The sequence below is a fragment of the Microcebus murinus genome, chromosome 13 (assembly GCF_040939455.1).
Source record: "Microcebus murinus isolate Inina chromosome 13, M.murinus_Inina_mat1.0, whole genome shotgun sequence".
Taxonomy (NCBI): Eukaryota; Metazoa; Chordata; class Mammalia; order Primates; family Cheirogaleidae; genus Microcebus; species Microcebus murinus.
Genome location: NC_134116.1, coordinates 61,672,041 through 61,699,902, shown reverse-complemented (window position 1 = coordinate 61,699,902; position 27,862 = coordinate 61,672,041). Strand labels below are relative to the sequence as shown.

Sequence of the window (27,862 nt, the reverse complement as noted above, 5' to 3'; positions counted from 1 at the left end):
CGCTCCGGGTGCCCGCCCTCCCTGCGCCGGCGGGGCGGGGCGGGCCCGGGCGGGGCGGCGGGAGCGGCGGGCCGCGGAGCCAGGGCGCAGTCCCGACGCGGGGTGCTCCGCGCGCTGCCTCGCGGCCCCGCAGGCCTCCCGCCCGCCCCGCCGCCCCGCCCGGCCGGCCCGGGCCGCCGCACCCGCCAGGCCCGAGAGGTAAGAAGAGCGCCCGCGGCCCGGCGTGCGCTCCTGAGCCGCGGGGGCTCTCGGCGGCTCCGCTGGGGTCGGGAAAAGCCCCGCACCCCGCCGCCTCCCGCAGCCCGAAAGCGCGGGTGGACGGCGGGTTCCCCCCCTCCGGGCGCCCGCCTCCGCCCCGGGGGACACGCTTTAAAAAGGTGTCCGTCTCGGCAGGTCGCAGTCCCGCCTTTCACCTGACTCGGGCTCTCCCCTGGCGCAGGTGTCGCGGAGTGACTGAGACCCGCCGTAGACGGACCGGAGTTGGGTCCGCGTTGTCGAGACTCGGAAAATCGCGCCTTGGGATAGTAAGCGTTGCAGAATAAGTTTGTTTTCTCCCCCGCCCCCGAATACAGTCCTTTCTGGGGTGCAAACAGTATGAGGGAATAAGCATTTCAAAGCGGTCTTCATGAGGAGGGCCTTATGCCGACGACCCCAGGGCTAGACTTCCGAGCTTGAACTTGACTTGCGGGGCTCGGGAAAGTTGAGTAGATGGGGCAGGCGCGCGGATTCCCAGGGAAGCTGCCCCCTAACCGCGGGGCCAGGGCAGAGCAGACTGCACTGAGTACATAAATAAAGCCTGTTTACGCCAGCTGCTTTGGAATTAGGGATTTCCTTCTCATAAATATTATTCTTAGATCCACACACGAGCATGTGCATGTTTGTCAAAAGGGACAAAATCACTTTGCCTCTTTTTGTTTTCCCTTTTATCCTTTGACAAGTCATCGGTCCCATGGATATTAGCCTAATTCATTTTCTTTTTCTGCAGCTATGGAGAGGGATATAGAAGCGTCTGTCTTAGCTGGTTTCAGCAAAAACGTGGGGTCTAAGGTTGAGTGATGCTATTAGCCATTGAGAATACTCACTTCTCCCCACCCTCTCAGCCAGTGCATTTAGAATTTCTCTATAAACTTTTATGTATGTGAAGGCTATATAAAAGTATTTTCAAATGTGGTAAAGTATACTTAAGTTCTTATTTGCTTAGAACGATTCTCAAGCCAAACATTGTAAGTAGCAAGTCATGGTATTGGGAACAACATTTCAGAGAAAATAAGCAAGTAAGGTTGGAAAAAAAAATACAGAAGCATGTTATGATTTTGATATGACAATCATTGATAGGCTGGTTTGTTAAGTCCATTTCCATTCAGTTCTAAACATAGATTATCACACAATTCTGTTTTTATCGGTCATTTTCATAAGAAGGAAAATGTGTTATAATCACAAAATCATTTACGATTAGGGGCTTTAACTTCTATAGTAGTAGAAGTGAGCAATTTGGGAGTTGCCAGTTCAACTTTGGGGAGCTAGCTTCTACTCCTTAGTTTGGTTACTGAGTATCAGTGACTTAAAGAAAGCATTTTAATTGCCCAAAGTGCCCACACTTGTCCAAGGGATATGGTGATGCCTTCTGCAAGGGCCTCACCTGCTGTCTTTGGCTGGGTTTCCCAGTCCATGTTCAAGGAAAAGATTAGGTCAAATCTGTGGGCAATTCAACTAAAACAGAATTTTTTGGTTTTTTTTTTCTTTTTCTTTTTCTGCTGGGGAAAGGAGGGTGCCCTAATCATCTCCATAATTACACTTCAAATCCTTCAAATCTCTGCTTCCCTTTGAGGAAGTACAATATTTCCTTTGTTCAAGCAACTCATACTGACAGAAAGCTAATAGAGACACACCAGTTTCCTTTCCATTGAATTTTGGCTTATTTCACACCAGTCCTTTTAATTCCATTAATTTCTGCTCTTATCTGAAGGGATATAACATGTATTTGGAATATAATATACTTGCCTATCAAAATATATTAACTAAGAGCAATGGGGCACTGTAGACATTAAGAAAATATGGATTTGGTTATGTTTAAAAAGCACATAGTTTATTAGAATCTAGTATGGAAAAAATGTTCTTAAATGCCATGCATCTTATTCTATGGTCTAATAGTCTGTTTATATTAAAGTAAGTGCTGCTTTTCACAAATCACTCTGAACCACAGGCCAACAAGGTCTTCCTTGCCCTCCTAGGTGGTCTGGGAAGACTGCTGTGTGAATCATCTGTATCCGGATGCATACCAGCAGCTATGTTTGCAAGACTGACAGAGAATGATAATTGTAATTTACCTGTTTTCTCCTTAGACTACCCTAAACAAGGGAAGTCAGGGCCACATGGAGTTCACATTCAATTGTAATACTGTGGGTATCTTTTTTAAAGCTTTGCTGTACCTCCTAGGAATCAAGAAATGAAGTAACCCACATGATACATCAGTTGTGCAAGAAAGTGTTAATAGCCCTCTTGTGGAAGCCAGGCAGGGATGGTTTGAGTGTACACAGCTCAATGCTAAATGAAAGTCTGGCAAAAATTTAGTAAATTGATCAGTGTGAAATGTCAAGCAGATAAATAATGTGAAAATGTATTATCCAAATTGGCTATTAGCTTCGATAAAATTAAGCAAGTAACAATAAACTCTCCACTTAAGGATATGTTATAAAGAGACGAGACTGGTGTTTTCGCAAAGATCATCTTGGTGTTGAGCACACCTGGATGTTCTTGACAGGTGAGCTACAATGGACTAGAAGGGACTTATATAATTATAGGTCGTTACACCTAGGAAAATTAGTGTTCTCAGTAGTTTTCTTCCAGTATCACAAAGTTTGACTTCTTGGATAGTTTTGTCATTTCATGATTACTATTTTATGAATCACATTGATGGAGCCATCATTTTTTTGAGGTTCTAATTTCAAGTGTTTTGTTTCTTTTTTAAATCACAATTTGGATGTGAGAAAGGACATGAGGAGACTAAAGACTTGGGATTTTGCTGATCAGAATGAAACCAATGTTGAAAGACTTCTCAAATCTATTGTTGATGGTGCTCTGTGACTATGGTGAGTATTGTGAATATACTTAATGCTACAGGTAGCAATAAACATAAGTGTGAGGTTTATAAATGCATTATATTGATGACTCTTCATGAAGGAGGCAGGGTAGGGTCTATAGTGCAACGCCTTTAAAGTGTGATCCTTGCAACCCTGGGTTCTCTTATGGGGTTTCAGGGGTTCTGCATGACTGATTTAAATTTCACTTTAAATATATTTTAACTTTTTAAAAAAATAGTAACAGCTTACTTCCATTTTCACAAATTGGAGACAAACATGTTACCTTGAGTTCTCTTTGATTTTCTAGTAATTCAGTATAATAAATCACAAACATGAAGTGATGTATTATATATTGAAGTTTTACATAAGATTTCACTTAACAAGAGAGTTTTGATGCTAACGTATCTTTGGAACCAATCTGAATTTCAATCCTTGACAGTTGTGCGTTATTAGACAAGTTTCTTAGTCTTTTTCAACCTTAGTAACAATACTGACTTCACAGGGTTGTTGTGATACAAAAAAATCAAGAATGTGAAACACCTTGAATGTCTGAGCTTATAGTAGGGCCTTAAAGTTAGTTCTCTGCATTCATTTTGTTTCCATTCTCAGAATTTTATGCAACTACTGAACCAATAGAGTCAACAATGTGACATAATCACTACTTTTCTTTTGATGATTTCCAGATATTTCACAGACATCTAAGCAATTGATGGTATGGAAGTGGAAATTGTTTTCAAATTTGATGAAAAAAAATGTGATCTAAGACATAAACAATACTGGCTTGTATAATATCAGTGTTACAGCCAGTTAAATGGATCAGAGCATGTGCTGTTCATTTTACTTAGATCTCCTTTCTCAGTTTTTTGTTTTTTTAAGAAGTTTATTTAAACAAGAAGATGCTTCATTTAAGGAAAACTAATGTGGAAATGAATTCTGTTAAAGTAATGTATTCCTACCTAAAACCAGATTGCTCTACATGTAGCAGGCTTCTACAAACATTTATAAGTTTCTTTGATTGCATAATGATAAATCAAACATCAAAATTCTCCATTTAAACCCAGTGTGCAAGGATGTTTGTTGTTGTTCTTAAGAGCAAGATATTTTACTAGAATATAAAAATAAAACATGAATGAATACAAAATAGAGCATAGAGTGTGAGTGCATAGGTCACTAATGGAAAGTAAGATATTTTCATAGATGTGTTTTTTTTCCCCATTTATCTCCACTTTGTATTGATCAAAATATACCATTACCAGTTTGGTGTTTTTTTTTTTAAAGCAACATGTTTATATAGAGACACCAGTTACTTTAAATACAATAAAGAAATGGGGAGAGAGGAAATTAAAGAATAGAGAAAACTGTTATAGTAGTCAGGATGTGGAAGAACCAAATCATAGTTTTCTAAATGATAATGTAGTCTTGTCTGTAGGAACAGGAGTTCTGGAGTAAAGAAGGGAGTTCTCCCTTTATACACACCTCCTATCTGCTGCTGCTGGAATTCATCAATTGCATCTTTGTTCTCCATTTCCAACTGGGCTTGCATGTCTGTTTCATTGATTGGCTTCCCATTAAATCAGAATCTGATCTGCCTCATTGACAATTTCTGTCATTCATAATAGACTTTCATTAGTTAACTAAGTTGTGTATGTCTCTTAATCTTAAAATGCACCATAGAGCCATCCTGCCCCCTTCAGATTCAAATTAATATGATTTTGTCCTCAGTCTTAACTTCTTCCTGTGGCTGTGGTAAGTGCTGGAGTCTCTTTAGCCCTAGTTCACGAAAGGTGCCAGGTCGGCTCTGAACTAGCGTGCGAGCTGCACCAGAATCAGCCACCTTCCTCAACCTTTCTTGAGTCAGTTCCAAGCAAAAGGGAATTTCCCTCAACTTCTATTTTGTCTAAATGGGAAAAAAAACAAAAACTTTATCCTGTTATGGTTTTCAAACAAGTGATCAAGAATTCAAGCCTATCCAAATTTTAGATATTTTATTTCACCTTGTCTCAAATAACAACTAGGTGAAGTACTGAGCTAATTAAAAAAAAAAAAAAAAAACCCACCTCTGTGTGCCAAGATATTCATGTGCTGATTCTAATAATCATTGACTGAATATCTATAAGGGTATTTTAAAGACTACCAGCCAAAACCAAAAACACATGAGCCCCTTTAAACATATATGCTATGTATATATTATATATGTGTGATGCATATATAATAAGAATAATAAATTCATACTTACGTAAATTGTTTTTCAAACCTAAACGGCACTGCAGTCCCTTAAATCTAGAATTCTTACTCTCACCATGGGCCAGCTGATTGTTGCGTTGCCAAATTCCGCCTCCTTTGATACGTATTTGGACAGGGTTCAAAACAGAAACAAGGATTCTTGTGTGTCTGTGTTCTTTGTCCTTTTCAGCTGCTCTGTGGGGTCTCTTTTTAAAAGATATAATTGATCGTAACTGAATGATACTTGGGAAGCCAATAGTCGTCTGTCCTATCTAGGCCAATACTCATCGCTGTAATGTCATTAAAATTGCCAACGACAAATCTAGTTGTTTCATAAACATTCCTGGGGTTACCTTTGCAGAATAAAGTGTCAATATTTCTTGTGCATCTAAAAATTTCTGCCTCACACAAACTGAGGACACTGGTTCTGTCACTGATAAAAATTCCCAAGTGTTTGTCTTGAATATCAGAAAATAATAACTTTGAAGTAAATTTAGGGTCTTACATTTAAAATAATCTATAGCAGTTTGTGTTGTGTCATTTAAATAGAGCTTTCTCTTACTTCTCTCTATATCCATTTCCCCTAAATACCAGAATATGATTAAAATGGAAAATGAGAGGTACTGGATTTTTGTCCTGAGAATTGTCAGTTATTCTAGCTTTATAGATTTTCATTACAGATATATTACATCGTTGAGCATTGTGAATTCAGAGTATCCTTAATTATTTTAAATATAACTATGAAAAATGAAGACGATGGAACAGAGCCACTTTAGAATGGAAAGCTGCCCAGCTCCCAGATCTGTACTCAGCATCATTTTGCATTACCCTTGGCTCAATGCTAACTTCTCTTCTGTCTAAAGTGCTGTTTTTGAGCCGGGCATGGTGGTGTGGGCTTGTAGTCCCAGCTACTCAGGAGGCTGAGGTGGGAGGATTGCCTGAGTCTGGGAGTTCGAGGTTGCAGTAAGCTATGATTGTGCCACTGCACTCCAATCTGGGTGACAGAACAAGACCTTGTCTATTAAAAAAAAAAAATGTACCTCTTAAAAACCAACCCTGACCATTTTGTTTCAGTTCTTGGAGAAGCTGAATATCTCTTCTTGGGAGAGCCAGGCCATGTAGCGCTAAGCAACAAGACGGTGTCTGTGGCTTTCCAGTATGCTGATGGGGCTAATGGGACGCTGAGGAATGTGTCTGTCCTGCTGTTGGAGGCCAACACCAATCAGACTGTTAGCACGAAGTACCTCCTGACCAACCAGTCCCGGGGAACGCTCGAGTTCGAGTGCTTCTATTTCAAGGAGGCTGGCGATTACAGGTTCACAATGACTCTGGAAGCGACAGACAATGGCACTCCAGTCTCCCAGTGGGAGAAAAGTGCCTTTCTGAAGGTGGAATGGCCTGTCTTTCACGTCGACTTGAATAGGACCTCCAAGGCAGCAGAAGGCACCTTCCAGGTGGGCCTTTTCACCAGTCAACCGCTATGCCCATTTCCTGGGGACAAGCCCGACATCATGGTGGACGTCACCTTCACCAACAGTCTTCCCCAGGCAAGAACAAGTCCGGGAAAGCCGCTGGAGATAAGGGCCAGCAAAAGGACAGAGCTCGCTCAAGGTCAGTGGGTTGAGTTTGGCTGTGCACCTGTGGGGCCAGAAGCCTATGTCACCGTGGTGCTGAGGCTGCTTGGGCGAGACTCGGTCATCACCTCCACGGGGCCCATTGACTTGGCCCAGAAGTTCGGATACAAACTGGTGGTGGTGCCAGAGCTCACGTGCGAGTCCGGCGTGGAGGTGACGGTGCTGCCCCCGCCTTGTATCTTCGTCCAGGGAGCGATCGCTGTCTTCAAGGACGCCCCCGGACACCCTGCGGGGAGGAGTGTTCAGCTGGCCGAGAACAACCTGCCCCTGGGAGAGAGGAGAACAGTATTTAACTGTACCTTGTTTGACGTGGGGAAGAATAAATACTGCTTTGACTTTGGCATTTCAAGCAGAAGCCATTTTTCTGCAAAGGAGAAGGAGTGCATGCTAATCCAGAGAAATATAGGTTGGTATTGAGATTTTTAAAACATTTTTAAGTCAAATCTGTGTCTTCATGTACTCAAAATTATTATCTATAATTTTAGGTGAACTTTAGGCAGTTGTACCATCATTTTTATGGTTCTTTCCTTATACTGTACCAATTGACATCATCATTCTTATCTGAAGAATTAAGACTAGTGGTAAACAGACCCACTTAACCTCTTTAGGTCTCAGTTTCCCCCTTGGTAAAATAGGGATAATAAAATACCTACCTCAGAGTTGTGAAGACTGAATGAAATAAACATGTAACCTTCTCAGCTGGCATATAGAAAGTGCTCAATAAACATTAGCTATAATTATATTTTAAAAATCCTGTTACTATATCATACGGTAAGTCCATGGCAGACACGACTAGAACTCAAAGCTAAATCCCAAACTGTAGTTAGTAATTTCTGTCTGCCTGTAGCTGAGCATTCTCTCTTTTCTCTTACATCATTCATTACAGGAATAAAGACTTAGAAATCAAAACAGATTTGATCTGAAAACTTCTCCAGATTCTGAGTTTTTGGTGCAAGGCCCTGCCTAATCACAAAGAAGCGGGGTTGTGACAATTCCATCCATTCCCCACACTGCTCTTTGTATTTCTTTCCCTTTTCCTGGCTACAGCCCTGGTCTTAGCATGGTTTTATTTATTTATTTTTGAGACAGAGTCTCACTCTGTTGCCTGGGCTAGAGTGCCATGGCATCAGCCTAGCTCACAGCAACTTCAAACTTCTGGGCTCAAGTGATCCTCCTGCCTCAGCCTCCCGAGTAGCTGGGACTAGAGGCATGTGCCACCACGCCTGGCTAATTTTTTCTATTTTTAGTTGTTTGGCTAATTTCTTTGTATTTATAGTAGAGACGGGGTCTCGCTCTTGTTCAGGCTGGTCTCGAATTCCTGAACTCAAGCAATCCTTCCGCCTCGGCCTCCCAAAGTGCTAGGATTGCAGGCGTGAGCCACCACGCCCGGCAGCATGGTTTTAATTTGGCGGAGGTGGTCTGGTTCGCTTGCCTGCTGTTCTCATCTTCATCCCCACTAAGCCCAGTGCCCCTTGACTGCAGAAGCCTCTGACTGTGTTTGTCTGTAGCCCCGTGTTCCTCGCTGCAAATTTACCCCCTCCCTCTTCCCAGAAGTCCCTTTCCTTCGGCTCCCTCCCCGTCCACTGGCCACTTTCCAGCTTGCACTCACCTCTCTATCCAGCTTAGATTCCGTGGCCCATCTCTTTACTCTCCTACCAGCATCCTGAACTCCTCTGCCCTGTCTTCCTTCCAGTGTGCCTGCCAGCGCACACCCCAGCTTTGCGTGACTTTAGCCATCTGCCAGTCGCCCGCTGTACGCAGGCTGCCAAGGCTGCATGACAAGGTCACACCTAGGCAGATGGTTACCACTATGGGTACATCATGCCTCCACCATCAGCGGGGCCTGAATGCTGCTGGCATATCACCCTGGCCAGGTCATGCTCCTGCTCTGCACAACAGCCCTTTCCAACCTCCTCCACTCTCCTCAGGCCTCAGCCCCTGCCTGCTGGTTAGTTAACTCAGAGTCGACTTTGCCCACGGCCACACAGCGGGCTGAGAGCTGTTAGGTGGAACCCTGCACCCTCCCACCAAAAGATCTGTACGCCTGCAGGCGTCATGACCCATCCTCTCCCCTCCTTCCTGTCCCCGTGACCTGTCGCTCCTCCCCTGCACTGTGGATGCCAGCCCCTCTGCTCATTTCTGGAACCTTCTGCTAGTCAGTACCCCTCTCTCTCTTCCATCTTCAACTGTCCCTCCTTTCTTGGATCATTCTCATCAGCTGTGAAATGTATTTAATTCTCTTATCTAAAAATAGAACAGAACAGAAATCATCTCTAACCCTGTGTTCTCCCCAGACATTACCTTCTTTCTCTCTTCTTCCCTTTATAGCCCCAAAACTTTGTTTGAAATAGTTGCCTACCTTTTGGGGTTCATTTCTTTGCCTCTCCTTCTCTTTACAACCCACTGCAGACTGGTTTCCACCCCTGGCTCCTCCCCTGACAGTGCTCTCACAGAGGCCGCCCGGCACGAGTTGCAGGTCCCCAGACCCAGGGGCACTTCAGTCCACGTTGTCATTGACCTTGATTCTGGGATGTCACACTCGCCTGCTCACCTCCCTCCACCCTGGCTGCTCCTTCACTGCCTCCTCTGCCTGCCAGTTCCACCGCCTGTCTCACCCCCCAGGTGCTGGTCATCTTCCCTTTTATGTCACACACTTGCCAAGTGATCAGTCTTGACGCTAACAACTCCAGGTGGTTGTCATGCCCTGCTCTTACCCTGCATCCAAGCCCTGCGCAATAGCTGGCATCCCTCCGGTGTCTCCAGGGCCCCTCAAAAGTCTGGAATTAGACTCACGCGTGTGCCCCCAGCCCTGCTCCTAAGTGTGGGACTCCACCACCCCTCTCACCGTTCAATCCAGAAACCAGGAGTCCTCCTCTTCTCCTACTGTACAGAATGCACCACTGCGTCCTATGGCTTTGTCTCCTGGGTGTCAGTCTCTCCACTTCTCCCCAGTTCCACCGCCCTACGTGGGTTAAGCCTCTGCCATTCCTCACCTGGACTCTTGCCACAGATTCCTAATTGGTTCCCTCCCTGCGGCCAGAGGGACTGTTTAACATTCAGATCAGCTGAGGCCGTCCCCCTGCTGAAAAGCCTTCAGTCACCTCACTTGGTATGAGGATGGGAATCCTCTATGGATTCTCCCCACGTCTGCAGTCACCATCTCTGGGCTGGCACCTGAGATACTGTCCTCCCATGGGCCCCTGGTTAGCATTCACCCATCCTCCAAGTCGCCGCTAGGGTTACTATTCCTTGACCTCGGGCTGGTTCGGTTCCTTTGCTGTAAGCTGGTGCGGCATTCTTTAGGTCTTCTTTTATGGCGTTTATCACTTCTGCCATTGCTTGTTTAATGTCTTCCTCCCTCTCCCTTCCCCCCACGACAGGGGAATCTCATTTGGTGGCAAAACTCGACTTGTGCTGCCATGAAGTTTTTTATGTTCTTTCTTTGGCCCACTCAGGATGCCTGGCACGTTAATAGGTGCTCAGTATGTGCTTATAAAAGTGAAAATTGAACTCAGGTCTGGCTCGTCTCAGTGAGGTATTAGGAGAAAAACAATTAGATTGAACTAATTTAATTATCCAAGATATTCTTGCCTTTTCTAAAGGAGATACTTGTTCAGTGAAAAAAGTTCTGGCTGAATTTAATGGTTATGAACAGGTGGAAGTCAACAATTTGAACCATTTGATTAAAGGCAGTTGGGGGCAGGAGGGCTCCCTTGTTGGTTTTCCAAGCTGGTGGGTTTTTCACAGGGGGTTCGATTCAATGTCTAAAGACTAGGGTTCTTTTTTTTTTTTTTGAGACAGAGTCTCGCTTTGTTGCCCAGGCTAGAGTGCCGTGGTGTTACCCTAGCTCACGGCAACCTCAAACTCCTGGGCTCAAGCAATCCTACTGCCTCAGCCTCCTCAGTAGCTGGGACTACAGACATGTGCCACCGTGCCTGGCTAAGTTTTTCTATATATATTAGTTGGCCAATTAATTTCTTTCTATTTATAGTGGAGACAGGGGTCTCCTTCTTGCTCAGGCTGGTTTCGAACTCCTGACCTTGAGCAATCCGCCTGCCTCGGCCTCCCAGAGTGCTAGGATTACAGGCGTGAGCCATCCTGCCCAGCCAAGACTGGGGTTCTTAAAACCTGCACTAACAGTGGAAAGATGCTGGGAAGGGGCAGAGCGGGGCGTGGTTCTCTGCCAGGCTAAGGGTGGTCAGGGGCTCCGTGCGGGGCTGCCCCAGGCAGCAGCTGCCAGACACCCCCAACGGCGGGCCTGGAGCAGTAAACGGAGGAGCCAAGCACACCTGGAGACCCCCAGTTCTCTGTGTGGCTCACCCACAGCAGCTGTGGCTCTCTCAGGCTGAGAGATGAAATTTAGGCTCACAATAGGAATCTCAGTGACTTCCTGTGTTTTTAGTAGATAAATTTATTACTGAACTGAGTGAGTTCCCTTTTTTTCACTTTCTATTTAGATAGGTCTAGCCAGTCAAGTGTCTTTTTTTGCCAAATGGCATCATTTAGGGACCCACTGTGACTTGTGTGAGCCACTGACTGACACTGAATCTCTTATGAGTTCCTTTTGAAAATGGAATAATGTGTATGTGTTTGTTTTTTCCAAGTATGTCTTAAGACCTTAGGATAGTATGTAAATAAAAATTTATAGCAAATACATACTGTATGTTGCCCAAAATGACTATGATCTTTAATTCCTTCCATGGGATAAATAACATTTATATAATATCATGATTACTTTGCAGGCACTGTTTTGAGTAACTTATGGACCCATTTAGTCCTCATAACAACTCTATGAGTTAGGCTCATCATATTGTCTGTGTTATAGGTAAAGAAAGGGAGGCACAGAAAGATTAAGTAATGTGCTCAAGGTCAATGCTGTTTAAGTGGTAGAACCAGAATACAAATCCAGATAGACTAGTTTGAGAGTTTGCTTTTACCATCATTCTATAACTGCCTTCCACATAGTCAACTGTCAAGCCATGCATTAAACAATGTGAAGCTTTTAGATTGGAAAATTAGAGGTTCTATTTATTTTCCTCAATTCACTGGCTCATCTTGTGCCACCCACCCTTCTTGGAAGACGTGTAACCACTTTGGAGTCCACTGGCCCAGGCGTAAGCATGACTTGTTCAGTATAAGTGAGCCTTGTTCTATGCAAAGAAAATCTGAACTGCTTATCATAGAGGGCCCTTTGCTCCTACTGCTACTTATAGCTACTCACTTATGCCTATACAATTTTCTTATAAGCATATTTGTTTAGTGACCTCAGTCTTTAGAGCAAAATGTCTTGCAGATGTGAATGTTTCCTAGGTTGTATTCCTTCAGATAGTGTTGGGGGCAGAAACAAATCTCCCTTTTCACATTCTGGACAAATTTTGCTCATTCAGAATTAATATCCTCTATAATAGCCTGAAAGGCATATAGCCTGGCCAGGCAGGTTTGTTATACAGCATGAGTGTACATGTGGACATCTAAAGAGGACAAAACAAAACAATAAGACTGAAGTAAAACTATTTGAGGTACTGGTCATCTTGCTTTTCATTTCTAATACAAAACTATAGTTATCTCATGAGTTCCCATTTTTCCAGGTATTTTCCTTAATGTTTTTTTCTTAATTGAGGTAGGGTCTTGCTATGTTGCCCAGGCTATTCTGAAACTCCTGGACTCAAGCAATCCTCCTGCCTCAGCCTCCTGAGTAGCTGAGTTTACAGGGAGGTGCCATCACTCTTGGTTTCCTCAAAGTTATTAGTGGAGATCTTCAGGTATGAGATAGAGTTACTTAAGACATGTTTAAATTTTTCTGATTAAATTTGATCACTGCTTTCTTTGAGTGATTTCCTGTTTGATTAATTTGATTTAGAAGTAAAGACATAAAAACTTAGGTCAAATGTTCATTTTTTATTGTTAATTATCCTATAAGCTATGATTTTATTTTCAAGGGAAAAGAATACTTAACATTTCAAAATGGAATTTCTTTGACATTAAGATTTATGCTTTTATCAAAACTTTGATTTTTTTTCCGTGATCCCCACTAATGGGACTTTTGTTTTTGTTTGACAAATGACTTTATGTATTCAAGTAAATTATATAAAGTAAAAGAACTCAGAAAGAATAACAAAAGGATTCTTAGTTTTTTTAATTCTACCTTTTGTTATCTTAAATATGAGCACAGGAGAAAGGTAAACTGTACATTCACTTAATTTTCAATTTAGAATTCATAGTAGTGGGATTCCCAGTAGATTTAAAAATAAATCACAATACTTTAACTCAGAGAGATTTTAATATTGAGATTCTCAAAGCTTTTTAAGTACTGGAGGCTTAGTGTTGGAACAGCTCTGAAGCCTTGAGGACAAAGCCAGCTCATTGTTCTGCCTTAGGAGGAGCTACAGTGTGCTCTGGGAGGCACAGAACCAATATTGTGTTTAGTTGGACCTCTGGATGGAACATAATTACCGTGCCTCAGTTGACACTCCTCCAGGATATTGGTTTATAATGCTCCCACTCTTGTGAAAATCCTCAGAGACTTTTAATTGCTGTAAAGAACTCATATTCCATTACTCACTCCAAAGATTGCACCACTTGGCTCACCTGAGATTGCATCTGCCGTATACTTTTATGTTTTGTAGAGCTTTATATACCTTTGGCTGCATTAGAAGTTTTTCTCCATAAAGGATGAAGAACAACCTTTATGCAGAGGATGTTTTGGTGCCTGATGTTGGCAGGACCTGATAGGTCTTAAGGTTGGATGAGTCCTGATAAACAGGAGATTTAGGTTGATTCTTTATAGAGAACTATTCAATTGTTCTATCTGGCAATAATTAAGTATCTGCTTGGAGGAGAAGTTTGCATTCATCAATCAATAATGGCTGTTCTGGGAGGGCTTTTTGTGTATCTTGAAGCTCTGGTGTTAGGTGCATCCTCATTTAGTATTGTTAAGGCTCCTTGCTGAATTGACCCTTTATCATTATGTAATGTCCCTTTTTATCACTAGTAATATCCCTGGCTCTGCATTCTATTTTGTCTGACATTAATATAGCCACGCTAGTTTTTCTTTGTTTTTTTTTCTTTTTTGAGACAGAGTCTCACTTTGTTGCCTAGACTAGAGTGAGTGCTGTGGTGTCAGCCTAGCTCACAGCAACCTCAAACTCCTGGGCTCAAGCGATCCTTCTGTCTCAGCCTCCCAAGTAGCTGGGACTACAGACATGTGCCACCATGCCCGGCTAAATATTTCTATATATTTTTTTAGTTGGTCAATTAATTTCTTTCTATTTTTGGTAGAGACGGGGTCTCACTCAGGTTGATTTCAAACTCCTGACCTTGAGCAATCCACCCACCTCAGCCTCCCAGAGTGCTAGGATTACAGGTGTGAGCTACTGCGCCCGGCCCTAGTTTTCTTTTTATAATTGGTCTTAAGGCATATATTCTTCTATCCTTTTACTTTTAACCTCTATATGTCTTTATGTGCAAATATGTTTTTTTAAACAGCGTATAATTGGATCATACTTTTTAAAAAATCGAATCTGACAATCTCTGTCTTTTAATTGATGTGTTTAGATTATTTATATTTAGTGTTATTTTATGGTTGGATTAAGATCTGTTTTGCTAGATTTATATTTGTAACACCTTTCTTTCTTGTTTTTCCTCTTTTTTTCTGCCTTCTTTTGGATTAATTTAATATTTTTATAATTTACTTTAACTATACTATTGGTGTATTATTTATGCCTTAAAATGTTTTTAGTGGTTGTCCTAGAGTTTACAATGTATATACTCTCAATCTACCTTCAAGTATTATACTGCTTCACGTGTACTGCAAGAACCTTTGAACAGTACATTCAAAATTCATTCTTCCCATTCTTTCTGTGATTAGTGTCATATATTTTACTTTATAGATGCTGTTAAACACATAATACATTGCTACAATTTTGCTGTAGACTAGCAATTATATTTTAGAGCATTTGAAAATTAGAAAAAAATGAATTTTATATTTACTTTTATGTATACCATTTCTAGCATTCCTCATTTCTTTGTATAGATGAAAGCTTTTGTCTGGTATCATATTCCTTCTGCCTGAAGGATTTCTTTTAACATTTTTTTTGTAGTGAAGGCCTGCTGGTAATAAATTTTCTCTGTTTTTATTGTCTGAAAAAGTATTTCTCCTTTAATTTTGGGAAGATATTTTTACTGGGTTGGTAGTTTTTTCTTTTAAGTATTTTGGAGATGCCACTCCATTTTATTCTGGCTTGCATAGTTTCTGACAAGAAGTCAGCTGTTATTCTTATCCTTATTCTTTTCTTTGTTATATGTTTTCACACCTCCTCTCCAACCCCCATCGCAACCTTTAAGATTTTGTTTGCTTTGGTTTTCAGCCATTTGAGTACAGTGGGTCTAAGTTTTTTGTTTGTTTGCTTTTTTGTATTTGGTGTTTCTGAGCATCTTAGATCTATGATTTGGTGTCTTTCATTAATTTTGGAGTATTCTTGGACATTATCTCTTCAAATATTTCTTCTGTCCTCTTTTCTCTTTTCCTCCTGGTATTCAAATCACATGTATGAGAGTCTATTGGATATTGTTCCACAGTTCTTGGGTCTTCTGTTTTAGTCTCTCTCTTTTTTTTTCTCTTTGTGTTTCAGTTTGGATTTTTATTGACCTATATTCAAATTTACTATTTTTTTCCTCAGCTATGCTGAGTCTATTAATAGTTGAGCCTTCTTCATCTTTCTTACCTTATTATTAAATTCTAACATTTCCATTTGACTCTAATTTACAACCCTCTGATGAAATTTTCTCTTTCTTTATGCATCTTGTTCACCTTTTCCACTAAAGTCTTTAATATATTCATCATAGTTATTTTAAATTCTCTGATAGTTCTAGTATCTAGGTAATATCTGAGTCTAGTTCTCTTGATCACTTTGTCTTGATAGTTTATTGTTTTTCCTTGCTTCTTTGTGTGTCTTGTAATTTTTTGTCAAAAGCTGGATATCTAGTTTGGACCTATAGACACTAAGGTATTAATGCCTGGAAATGGGCATACCTCTGTTTTTGCAGGCCATTAGTGTGAGTATTGGGTTAGTGTAGTAAGGAATTGAGCCATGTTTGGTTTTTTCCTGCTGTTAATGCATCACAGATTTCAAAATTTTCTGGTGTCCTTTATGTTTAGGAAAGGTACTGCATTGCCAGAGGGATTTTCTCCACACTTCTGTTCCACCCTCAGCTTTAGGATTGAGCCTTCACATCAGAGAGGTTTTCACCTCTTGCAGTACCTCTCCCCCAGCAGTGGACTGCTGTTATTCAATACTTGGTACTTGCTAGCCTAAAGTGGGGGCAGGCCATTCTCCTGTACTGGTTCATCCTCAGTCTTAGGCAAGTGCTATGTCCATGAGTATCAGGGATGCTTGGTGATCCTGCTCCTCCCCAGTGGTAGGTCTCTAGAAGTCTGCTTCCAGGATATTTTTGGCTCCTTCCCAAGGGTGAAGGAGTTTTTCTTACTTCATTCCTTAGCAGCATTTAGTCTCTACTCATACTCTTAGGATCACAGGATTTGCTGCCTTTTCCCCAGTGGTTGAGGCTGATGTTTGGTAGAGGAGCTGGGGAGAAGGATTTGGGTGAGGCTTTGTGTCTTTTCCACAGTGCTACCCCTTCCCTCCTCAGGCCTCCACCATGAGGGGGGCTTTGTCTGGACTTGCACCTGTCCTCAGTCCTTCTTGTGAGCATTCGGTGAGATCTGTGGAGAAGAGCCTGCAAGTGGTTATAGATTCTGCTTGTATATGTGGCTTCTCAGGGTTCTATATTCTATGATAGTGCACATTAGGTTTTTAGCAATTCATTACTTTTTTTAGATGAATTCTTCTCACTGGCTTGTATGGGGGCTGGTATCTGCCCCAGGTAAACAAGTGCCGCGCATCCCATCTTTCCATGGAGGAGCCTGTCTTTCTTTATTTTGCCTTATATTGTTGGTTATCCTGAGACCTCAGCTCTCTGGTGGGTTCTAGGAAGGTTGAGATTTTGTAAATTGTGCAGCTTTTCTTTGTTTTAAGGTTAGGAGCAACGCTCTTTCCAGCTTTCTGCATCTCTGGGAATGTTTTTACTCACTGACTTTCCAAGGCCTGAGATTTGAGTTCCGCTGCTTCATTTGGGTACAGTTAAATACTGAATCTCAAATGAACCAGCGTTAAAAGCATGACTTATGTCCTTGCAGAAACTTGGGGAATGTGGCAGCCGTGGAGCCAGTGTAGCACCACATGTGGGGATGGTGTCAGAGAGCGTCGCCGCGTGTGTCTCACTTCCTTCCCCTCCAGACCTGGCTGCCCTGGAATGTCCTCGGAGACCTCCCTGTGTTCCCTGGAGGAGTGTGCTGGTAGGTATTCTTGCTTCCCTTGCGAGCGTCTCTATGGAGCCTCCACCAGAAGGAATATTGAATCCAGGCCTGCCTAAGAGTCACTAGCATGAGTTCAGGGGTGGACTCGCTAATGCTCTGTGATTGCTGTTGGTTCTACTAACCCTGCACTTGTTAGTGTGGCTAAGACTGGGAAAAGCTGGAAGAAAAGCTTACCAGTGAGATGATGGGATTTAACACTGTAGAGGATAGGGAAATGACAAGGAAATAGACCTAAATTAAGGGTTCAGCTGTATTAAATAATTTTTAAAAATATAAAAATGGGGGAGGAATGATCATTTTTCCTAAGATTTTTTGTTATTTCTCCCTACCACAACTGTGGAAAAGAGTTTTCCTTTATTTTTTCCCCCCATAATGCCAAATAAGCCCAAGGGGACCACATAAACCATTATTTATAAAAAACGGGCTAAGACTCATTGTCTTATCCCCTGACTGGCATAAGTTTATTCTTTACCACCCTTATGTAGGAGGAGGAAGGGACATCTCTTTGTCTTTTTTTCTCTCCCTTTTCCTTTACTTTTCCTCCCTCCCTCCCTCCTTTCTTTTCTTCCCTTCCTTTCTTCCTTTTTATTGACAGGGTCTTACTCTGCTGCCTGGGCTAGAGTGCAGTGGCATGATCATAGCTCGCTGCAACCTCAAACTCCTGGGCTCAAGCAATCCTCCTGCCTCAGCCTCCCAAATACCTGGGACTACAGGCACATGCCATCACGCATGACTAGTTTTTCTGTTTTCTGTAGAGATGGGGTCTTGCTCTTGCCTAGGATGGTCTTGAACTCCTGAGCTCAAGCAATCCTTCTGCCTTGGCCTCCCAAAGTGTTAGGATTACAGGTGTGAGCCACCGTGCCCGGCCAGGACACTTTTTCTCGCTATCACCTAGGGACTGACCTTTCTGGCACTTTCTGAGGATTCCCAAGGCACACACTAATAGCTCTTCAGTGGTTATTTGATGTAAGTGGCCTATAGATGTGCTGCTCACATGGCTTAGTTAGGTTTACTTAGGCTTATGGAGCTGAATCTCATTCATTTACCATAAGTGACAGCAATGAACAATCCTCCCTCTTCCCACACACCATCCCACCTTATGATGCACAACCTCCCTTTGGTTGGCTGGCCTTTGCTCTGGTTCGGACCCTTAGATAAAGTCCTTCTGTCAAGTCCTGTTGCCTTCTGCTCTCCAACTAAGTTAACCATCTTTAGTTCCTTATTTCTTTGGGATCTGGAGGAGTTAGGTGCTTTTCTGTGTTTGGATCTCGGAGCACATTTTAGCCAAAGCACCTGGCAGTATCTCAGCCAGTGTCTTCACCTGTGGCCTTAGAAAATCCTTCTTGCTATTTCATCTTTTTCAGCCAGTCCCATAGGCCTTGTTCCCTTCCTTCTAGCATCTTGAGGACATTATTCTCCCTTCTGTTGTTATCTTATGGCAGCCTCAGACCTCGGCCCTTCTCCCAGCCCTCCATCTGCCTGTCTTCTTTCATGGGTCTTGGGCCCCACTGCAAATCCATTGTTTCTTTAGTTAGATCTCATACTGTTTTCTAAGGCTCTATTCTCTGTCTACTCTTTTCTTTATAAGTCCCATTCAGTTTTCACAGCTCCTTCTTGTGTATAACTTCCTTCATATACATCTTATCCTCTCAATTTGGGGATGGCATATTGTATTCAGACATTCCATCCAGAGTTCCATTTACTTAAATGAATTTAAAAATCAGTTTCCACTGGTGTTGTCTTACTGTTCTTTTAGAAGTAACAACCATATCAACCACCTACTGTGTACCAACTGTTGACCACCTACTGTGTACCAACATTTTAAATACATCATCTCATGTAAAAACATAATATTATTTCATGTTCTGGCATCTTAATTCTTTAGAACTGTGTGGGAACTAGAAATTTGTACATTATAAATTAGCAAGAAGGGTAAGTGCTAGAGACTTCCCTACTTCTACTCTAAGTGGTTCTCAGATAAATGAATATGTGGGTAAAAATGATCCTTTCTTCCAAGTGTCCTTTTTTTCTACTCAATCTGTTTGCCTCTCCTTGGGAATGTAAAGATCTGCTTGTAGGCTGCATAGCATCAGGAAATCTCCTTCACTACAGGCGAAAGGGGAAAGACTTGTTGAGGAAGAGATGGGAAAGCCCAACAGCTTTGGGGCTTTTCTCCAGCTGTGGTTTTTAAGGGAGCTCGCTAGAGTCGCAAGATAACAGCTAAGTGAAGAGGTTCAAAATATGTAATAGCAATGCTGCTACCCACTGTCATCAGCAGCTGCCAGAGATGAGAGAAGTGATACAGCAGGGAACAAGTCTTTCATCATTCAACTATTTTCCCTTGGTTAGGAGTAGAGAGGTTTTTTTTGGCCTTAAAAGAATGCTTTTATGCCAATGCCTGTTCAACAAGAGAGTAGGAGGATCCAATTGCTGTTGTGCCTACATTCCATCTGGTGGAACATTGATCATTTTGCTATTACTTTTTAAATAATGAATCAATTAATTAAACTGATGTTTATTGAGTACCAACTATGTGCAAGTTCCTGTGATGGGGTTGGGAATAGATTAGTAAGACATGGCCCTGTCTTCAAAGGTCTTATGACACAGTAGCTCAGAAGGCACATAAATAGGCTTAATACACAGTACCGTATAGGGCCTGCAATGAGAAAGGTCTCCACAGCTTGCTATGGAAGCTTGAAGGGGTGATAATCCATGCTGAGAATACCTACATTCTTGGAAGTGGTGATATTTGAGCCAAAGATTGAGAGCGGAGAAGGTGTCTCCCAGCTGAACGAGGTGAGGAGGGGCGTTGCAGCAAATGGCTTAGTGAATGAAGGCATGGAAAGTGATGGTCCGTTAAGAGACCTGGAGAACTGCAACAGTTCAGTGTGGCTGAGGGATAGAGTGACAGGAGGGAGTGGGAGAGACAAGGCCTGACAGGTAGGCAGGGGCCAGATCCTGAGGGGTTTTGGAGGTTTGGACCTGTGTGTTTGAAGATCTCTCTGGCTGTAGTATGGAGTATAAATCAGAAGGGTAGGCATGGCAGTAGAGGTGCCTGTTGGGGGTTTTTCAGACATTCATGTGTCAAATGAAGTGCTGGAAGTGGTGATGTGGGAGAGGAGGATTCAAAGACTCTGGGGAGTGGTGGAGAGGGCGGCATGTAGGATGAAACCCAGGGTTCTGCACTGGCAACTGCGGGGACCAACATTCCCTTCAGATCAGGTATATCAGAGGAAGCACAGATTCTGGGAGAAGATACCGAATCTTGGGAATGTTGAGATGAAGATGGTGGGACATCCAATGGAGACTGTAGAGCTAGTGAAGCCAGGAATAGGATCTAGATCTCCTTGGCTCCAAAACTCATGCTCTTCTCCCTAAACTACATAAGTGAATGTTCTCACTGACACCAAGAGGAAGAGAAAGTAGCAAGAAGTATCTAACAGTAGCCAATTCTGCAGGATGAATTTGAATTTGGATATCAAGACCAAATTCATGACCTCGGCAGGAGCTGGTCCATTGGAATGTTGGGGACAGGTTGTGGGAGACAGAGGTGATAATGTAGGACCAGTAAGTCAGCAAATATGGACTCCTTTTTCTGTAAGTGTGGTTGGGAAGACCAGGAGCAAGATATGGCTGTGGCAGTGTGGAAGGCTGGAGAGCATCTTTCTAAAGTGAGAAGAGGGGAGGGGCAAAGATGGCAGACTAGAAGCAGCCTGCACATGCTGCTCTCATGGAGAGGACTGAAGATGCCAAGTAGATATTCACCTTTGGATTGACTGACTAAGAGAAAACATTGGGAATCAACAGAACAGCAAGGTAAAAGGAGGCTCCTAAAGTGAAGGAGAGAGAAATCGGGTTACAGCATTTGGCAGGATCAGAGGTACCTGGGGAAGGTACCCACATGTGGGGAAGGGACAGAGGAGAGAAGCCTGGGGCTCCACACTTCCACTGCAGACATTGAAATTGGAGCTGCAGGAGCCCTCTCCCCCTGCCCCCTACTGCAGCAGACCTCTGGACTGACACAGGGAGCTAACTGGAGACTATGCAGCAGGATTGCCCCAGAGAGAAAGTACAGCAGAGTCCCACTAGCTTATGAACCTAAGGTGCTGCAGCTGGTACCATCTGAGGTCCAAGCCCCGAGTGCTGTGTCTACCCCAGTGTCAGACCTGTTGCTGCCACCTACCCACTGCCCCTGGTAGGCCAGGGCAAATTCTCATGCTGCACATGCTGATTGCCTGTGACAACTGCAGGGGAATGGGGAGATGGAAGAGAGCAGCAGTGTTAAAGGCTCACAGTGCACCTGCTCCTCTACTTCCTGGTCAGTCTTCCAGAGTAGGACTCCAGCACACCATCTAGGGACCTTTCCTTCTATTCACTGAGCAACAGAGTTCCCAGCAGAGATCAGGTGTACCACAAAGCTATCCATCTTGAGCTGAGAAAAGAAGTTCCAGATGAGAAGAAACCAGCATAAGAACTCTGGCAACATGAAAAAACAGGCAGTTTTGACACACCCAAAAGATCACAATTGTTTTCCAGCAACGGACTTCAACTAAAAGGAAACTGAAATGTCAGATATGGAATTCAGAATATGGATGGCAAATAAAATCAAGGGGATCAATGACAAAGCTGAAAACCAACACAGAGGAACTGTCCCCCCACCCCAAATTCAAGACATGAATGAAAAATTCACTAAAGAGATAGATAATATAAGAAAAAAATATGACAGAACTTCTAGAAATGAAAAAGTCATTTAGGGATTTTAAAATACAGGAGGAAGTTTTAACAGACTAGACCAAGCACAAGAAAGAATTTCAGAGCTTGAAGACAAGACTTTCACATTAACCCAGTTCATCAAAAATGTAGAGAAAAGAATCAAGAAGAATGAATAATCTCTCTGAGAAATATGAGACTATGTAGATAAAGCAAACAAATATAAGAATTACAGATATCCCTGAGGGAGAAGAAATAAGGCAGAAAGCATAAAAAACCTGTTTGAGAGAATAATGGAGAAAAAATTCCCTTGTATCGCTAAAGATTTAAACATCCAGATGCAAGAAGGCCATCAAACCTGAAAGATTCAGGCAAACAGGACATCACCAAGGCACATAATTTAAATTAGCAATGGTAAAAAAATAAAGACAGATGGTCATTCTATAATGATAAAGAGAGCAATTCAATAAGAAGATATAACAATCCTAAATGTATATGCACCTAACAAAGGAACTTCCAGATTTATTAAAAAAATTCTGCTAGATCTAAGCAAAGAAAGAAACAGCAACATCATAATAGCCAGGGACTAGAACACCCCACTGACAGAACTAGTCAGATCATCAAGACAGAAAATTAACAAAGAAACAGTGGATTTAAATGAAACTGTAGAACAAACAGATCTAACAGACATTTACAGAACTTTCTGTCCAAAACTGCAAGAATATACACTCTCCCATCCAAGTACTAACCAGGCCTAACCCTTTTTAGCTTCGAGATTAGACATGTTCAGGGTAGTATGGCCGTAGACATGGGCAGAATATACATTCTTTTTATTAGCACATGGGATGTTTTTCAAGATCATATGTTAGGCCACAAAAAATGTCTCAGCATATTCAGAAAAATCAAAATCATACCATGTATCTTTATAGACCACAGTGGAATAAAACTAGAAATCACTTCCAAGAGGAACTCTTAAAACTATACAAATACATGGAAATTAAACAACCTGTTCCTGAATAATCCTTGAGTCAATGATGAAATCAAGATGGAAATAAAATTTTTTCTAATTGGACAACAAAGACTAAACAAGCTTCCAAAATCTCTAGGATACAGTAAAAGCAGTCCTAAGAGGGAAGTTCATAGTTTTAAATGCCTACATCAAAAAGACAGAAAGATAAAAAATTAACAACTTAATATTATACCTCAGGGAATTAGAATAACAAACCAAACCAAAAGCTAGCAAAAGGGAAGAAATAACAAAGATCAGGGCAGAACTAGACAAATTGGAAACCAAAAAAACAATACAAACTATCAATGAAACTAAAAGTTTAATTGAAATGATAAAATCAATAGACCATTAACTAGATTAGCAGAAATAGAAAAGAAAGGACTCAGATAAGCTCTGTCAGAAATGAAAAAGGAGACATTATAACCAATGCCACAGAAATATAAAATATCATCTATGACTACTATGAAAAGCTCTATGTAAACAAACTCTAAAATCTAGATCAAATGGATAAATTTTTGGAAACACAGCCTCCTAAAGTTGAATCAGAAGAAATAAAAATCTGGAACTGACCAACAACAAGCAGAGAGATTGAAATTATAATTAAAAAAAAACCTTCCCCCAAAATAAAAGCCCAGAACCAGATGGATTCACAGCTGAATTCTCCCAGAACTACAAAGAAGAAATGGTACCCATTCTACTGAAACTGTTATATAACATCGAGGAGGGAATCCTCCCCAATTCTATGAAGCCTGTATCACCCTGCCAGAAAAGGACACAACAACAAGAAGAAAAGAAAACTATAGGCCGGGTGTGGTGGCTCACGCCTGTAATCCTAGCACTCCTGGGAGGCTAAGGAGGGCGGATTGCTTGAGGTCAGGAGTTCGAAACTAGCCTGAGCAAGAGTTAGACCCTGTCTCTACTATAAATAGAAAGAAATTAATTGGCAAACGAATATATATAGAAACAGTTAGCCAGGCATGGTGGCGCATGCCTGTAGTCCCAGCTACTCAGGAGGCTGAGGCAGAAGGATTGCTTGAGCCCAGGAGTTTGAGGTTGCTATGAGCTAGGCTGACGCCACGGCACTCACTCTACCCTGGGCAACAAAGCGAGACTCTGTCTCAAAAAAAAAAAAAAAGAAAGAAAGAAAAAAGAAAAGAAAACTATAGACCAATATCCCTCATGAACATAGATACAAAAATCCTCAACAAAATACTAGCAAAGCAAATCCAACAATACATCAAAAAGATAATTCAGTATGATCAAGTGAGTTTTATCCCAGAGATGCAAGGATGGTTCAACATGTGCAAATCAATAAATGTGACTTACCATATAAACAGAATTAAAAATAAAAGCCATATGATCACCTCAATAGATGAAGAAAAAGCATTCAATAAAATCCAGCACCTCTTCATGATAAAAACTCTCAACAAACTAAGCATAGATGGAACATACCGCAAAATAATAAAAATCACATATGACAAACTCACAGCCAACATCATACTGAATGGGGGTAAAGGTTGAAATCATTCCCTCTGAGAACCTGAACAAGACAAGGATGCTCATTGTCATCAATTCTATTCAATATAATATTGGAATTCCTAGACAGAGCAATCAGGCAGCTCCAAGTGGCACCTGCACTTGATAAAACATTTTGATGACCATGGGGTAAAGCAGTTTGAGAGAGCAGGGAAAAACAAGACGAACCCACACCACGTGGAAAGTAGGAAGGCGAGTGGACAGCTGAAAATAGAAGAGTGAGAAAGCTTTTAGCATTTAGCAAAGACAGTTTCTAGATATTATTGAATAGAAGGGGGAAATGAGTTATATCATATTGCCAACAATCTTATTTTCATCTATTAATTTCTCTTCTGATATGCAAATTAGGCTACCTAAACGTACCTAAATCATTTTACATTTCAAGTTTTATACTTGGTAAAAGTTTCCAGTGTGCCTCTCAGAGGTGTGTTCAACTAGATACCATGTCTCCATTATCATAAGAGAAAATCTTGATTTTAACTTGAAATTTCCTGCATGTTGCTTCTATGCAGAATATTTAAGATGAGTTCAGCAGGAGCTGGTGAGCACAGACATCGCCTTGATGGTGGCTTACCCAGTCGCCTCACTCCTATGGGTCTCTTGTTTTTGGGGTGTTTCCACTTTGGTGGTGACCTTGTTTGGCTTCAGCTGCCAGCAGAGATCCTTATGTAAGACCAGAAATTGTTTATTTTCCTTTTTTCCTTAGCTGCGAGATAATTAGATCAAGCCCTTAGAAACACATGGAGAAAAAACAATACTTTTTTTTTTTTTTTTTTTTGCAGCTTTCTGGCCCTCCAGCCCGTCTCCTCTTCAGCCCCAGGTTCCAGTGAAGTCCAACAACATCGTGACGGTCACTGGCATCTCCTTGTGCTTGTTCATCATCCTGGCCACGGTGCTCATCACGCTGTGGAGGCGGTTCGGCCGCGCCCCCAAGTGCAGCGCCCCGCCGCGCCGCGGCTCGGCGCACTCGCCCGGCTTCCGGAAGCACTCGGACGAGGAGAACATCTGCGAGCCGAGCGAGCCGCGCGGGAGCTTCTCGGACGCGGGCGACGGGCCGGCGGGGAGCCCGGGGGACGCGGGCATCCCCCTGACCTACAGGCGGAGCGTGCCTGCCACCCCCGAGGACGACGCCTCCGGCAGCGAGAGCTTCCAGTCCAACGCCCAGAAGATAATCCCCCCTCTGTTTAGCTACCGCCTGGCCCAGCAGCAGCTGAAGGAGATGAAGAAGAAAGGCCTGACGGAAACCACCAAAGTGTACCACGTGTCCCAGAGCCCCCTGACGGACACCGCCATCGACGCTGCCGCCAGCCCCGCCTTGGACCTGGAAAGCTCGGAGGAAGCTGCCGCGAACAAGTTCCGCATCAAATCCCCGTTTCTGGAGCAGCCTGTGGTGGGGGCCGGGGAGAGGCCTCCCTCCAGGCTGGATTTCAGCGCGCCTCAGGCCAGCTGCGCCGTCAGCCCCAGCCAGACGCTGATCCGCAAGTCGCAGACGAGGCATGCGGGCAGCAGAGGGGGCCCGTCGGACAGGACCCACCCCAGGAACCCCCACTTCCGGAGGACGGCGAGTTTCCACGAAACCAAGCAAGCGCGGCCGTTCAGGGAGAGGAGCATGTCCACCCTGACGCCGCGCCAGGCCCCCGCCTGCAGCTCCAGGACGCGCACCTGGGACCAGGCGGAGGACAGATGTAGGCCTCAGAGTCGCAGTGCCCACGTGTTTCCCGAGAAACGGGAGCATTCCCAAGGGGCAGGGGGAGCCAGTGGCCCACTGAGCCCTGTCCCTCGATCCTACACGGTGGGGCAGCCCTCAAGGAAACCGGACCTGGGGGATCGCCAGGCAGGGTTAGTGGCAGGAGTTGAGAGAACAGACCCTCATAGAGCCCGCAGGGGACCGTCCCCCAGTCACAGAAGTGTCTCAAGAAAGCAGTCTTCCCCCACATCCCCTAAAGAAAGCTACCAGAGGGTCAGTCCTCTGAGCCCTTCTCAATGTAGGAAGGACAAGTGTCAGAGCTTCCCCGCCCACCCCGAGTTCGCCTTCTATGACAACTCCTCGTTCGGCCTCACTGAGGCGGAGCAGAGGATGCTGGACCTCCCGGGATATTTCGGGTCAAATGAAGAGGATGAAACCACAAGTACCCTTAGTGTGGAGAAGCTGGTAATCTAGACCAAGAATCAGCCCAAGACTTTATACACAGCTGAGCTGAGCTGCTCACATTGTTCTGTGGACTGTTTTGTATGACTATTTGTGCTGTAGGACAGAATGTGAGCAGGAAATAACCCACACCAGAGTAGGATGTGTGTGTACGCATGTGTTCTAATTCATAAGGAAGAAGTTATTTATCCTGAACTTCTCCCTTTGTTACCCTATTTCTATTGGTTTATTATTAATAACAATGATAATAAAATTTAAACAGCAACTGGGGCTTGGTCTGTTGTATGGATATGAAAGATGATAAGATGTGACTCATGGGTATGACATGCTTTGAATGCTGCATTGGCAATTTCCAACTTGAAGCAGAAATCTGGGAGCCTGAACTAACAAGGGCTGGGGCAAAGTGAACTTGGTGTCACAACTCTTGACTTGTAATTTATTAAGTTGTGCATACATTAGGAATTTGACTCCTACCAGGACAGTAAAGAACAGGTTTTATATTTGGCTAATTAAGTTAATTATGACCATTAGACCACTAAGCTACTTAGAAATGGTGATACCACAAGATATTCCAGAACTTTCAGGCCAGAGTTGGGTGATATCTTAAATGTTTTTTAATGCAATGAAGAGGTCCAGGTGACTTGACAAAATTATGTTAATTAATTGTGCTTTGGAGAAATAGCATAAGCTGGTTGTTTGGGTAGTGGGTCAGATGAAGACCTATCCACCATTGTTCTAAGCAAATAAGTAAACACTTTGGAGAGGAAGGTATTGTCTTCCAAGAAAGCATCAGCTGGAAAATGGGCAGTGGGTGCTGACTGGGACCTGACACCAGGATTGTGAACATATGTTCATGGACCAGACTGGTAGCAGAGACCTCAGAGAGTGTCATCTTAAAACTGATGCATGCATATTTTTAAACATCACTTGATCGTGTTATTAAGAAAATGCATAAATTAACCTTAGGTATATAGAAAGCAGGTAGACTAGTTTATGATTTTACAGTTTAAGCTTTTTTAATTAGAAGAAAGAGTTAAAGATGGAAAAAGAGGAAAGAAGTCTTTTTAGAAAGTTAGAGTCACATTTGCTTATTCAGTCTTCCACATTTTACAGACAAGGAATTTGAGACTCTGAGAGGGTAATTAA

General features: G+C 42.8%; 1 protein-coding gene across 2 annotated transcripts; it reads left to right on the top strand.

Moving 5' to 3' along the window:
- Positions 1-410: 410 nt before the first annotated feature.
- Positions 411-26,981, top strand: THSD1 (thrombospondin type 1 domain containing 1). Of its 2 annotated transcripts, XM_012782680.3 has the most exons (4): positions 411-3,089; positions 6,378-7,343; positions 17,133-17,291; positions 25,350-26,981. In XM_012782680.3, the coding sequence occupies exons 1-4, from the start codon at positions 3,032-3,034 to the stop codon at positions 26,726-26,728; spliced, it is 2,562 nt and encodes an 853-aa protein (XP_012638134.3). In that variant the 5' UTR covers positions 411-3,031; the 3' UTR covers positions 26,729-26,981. The 2 variants fall into 2 exon arrangements, with proteins under 2 accessions (XP_012638134.3, XP_020145963.2); XM_020290374.2 differs by lacking the exon at positions 17,133-17,291 and having other exon boundaries at positions 412-3,089.
- Positions 26,982-27,862: the final 881 nt, after the last annotated feature.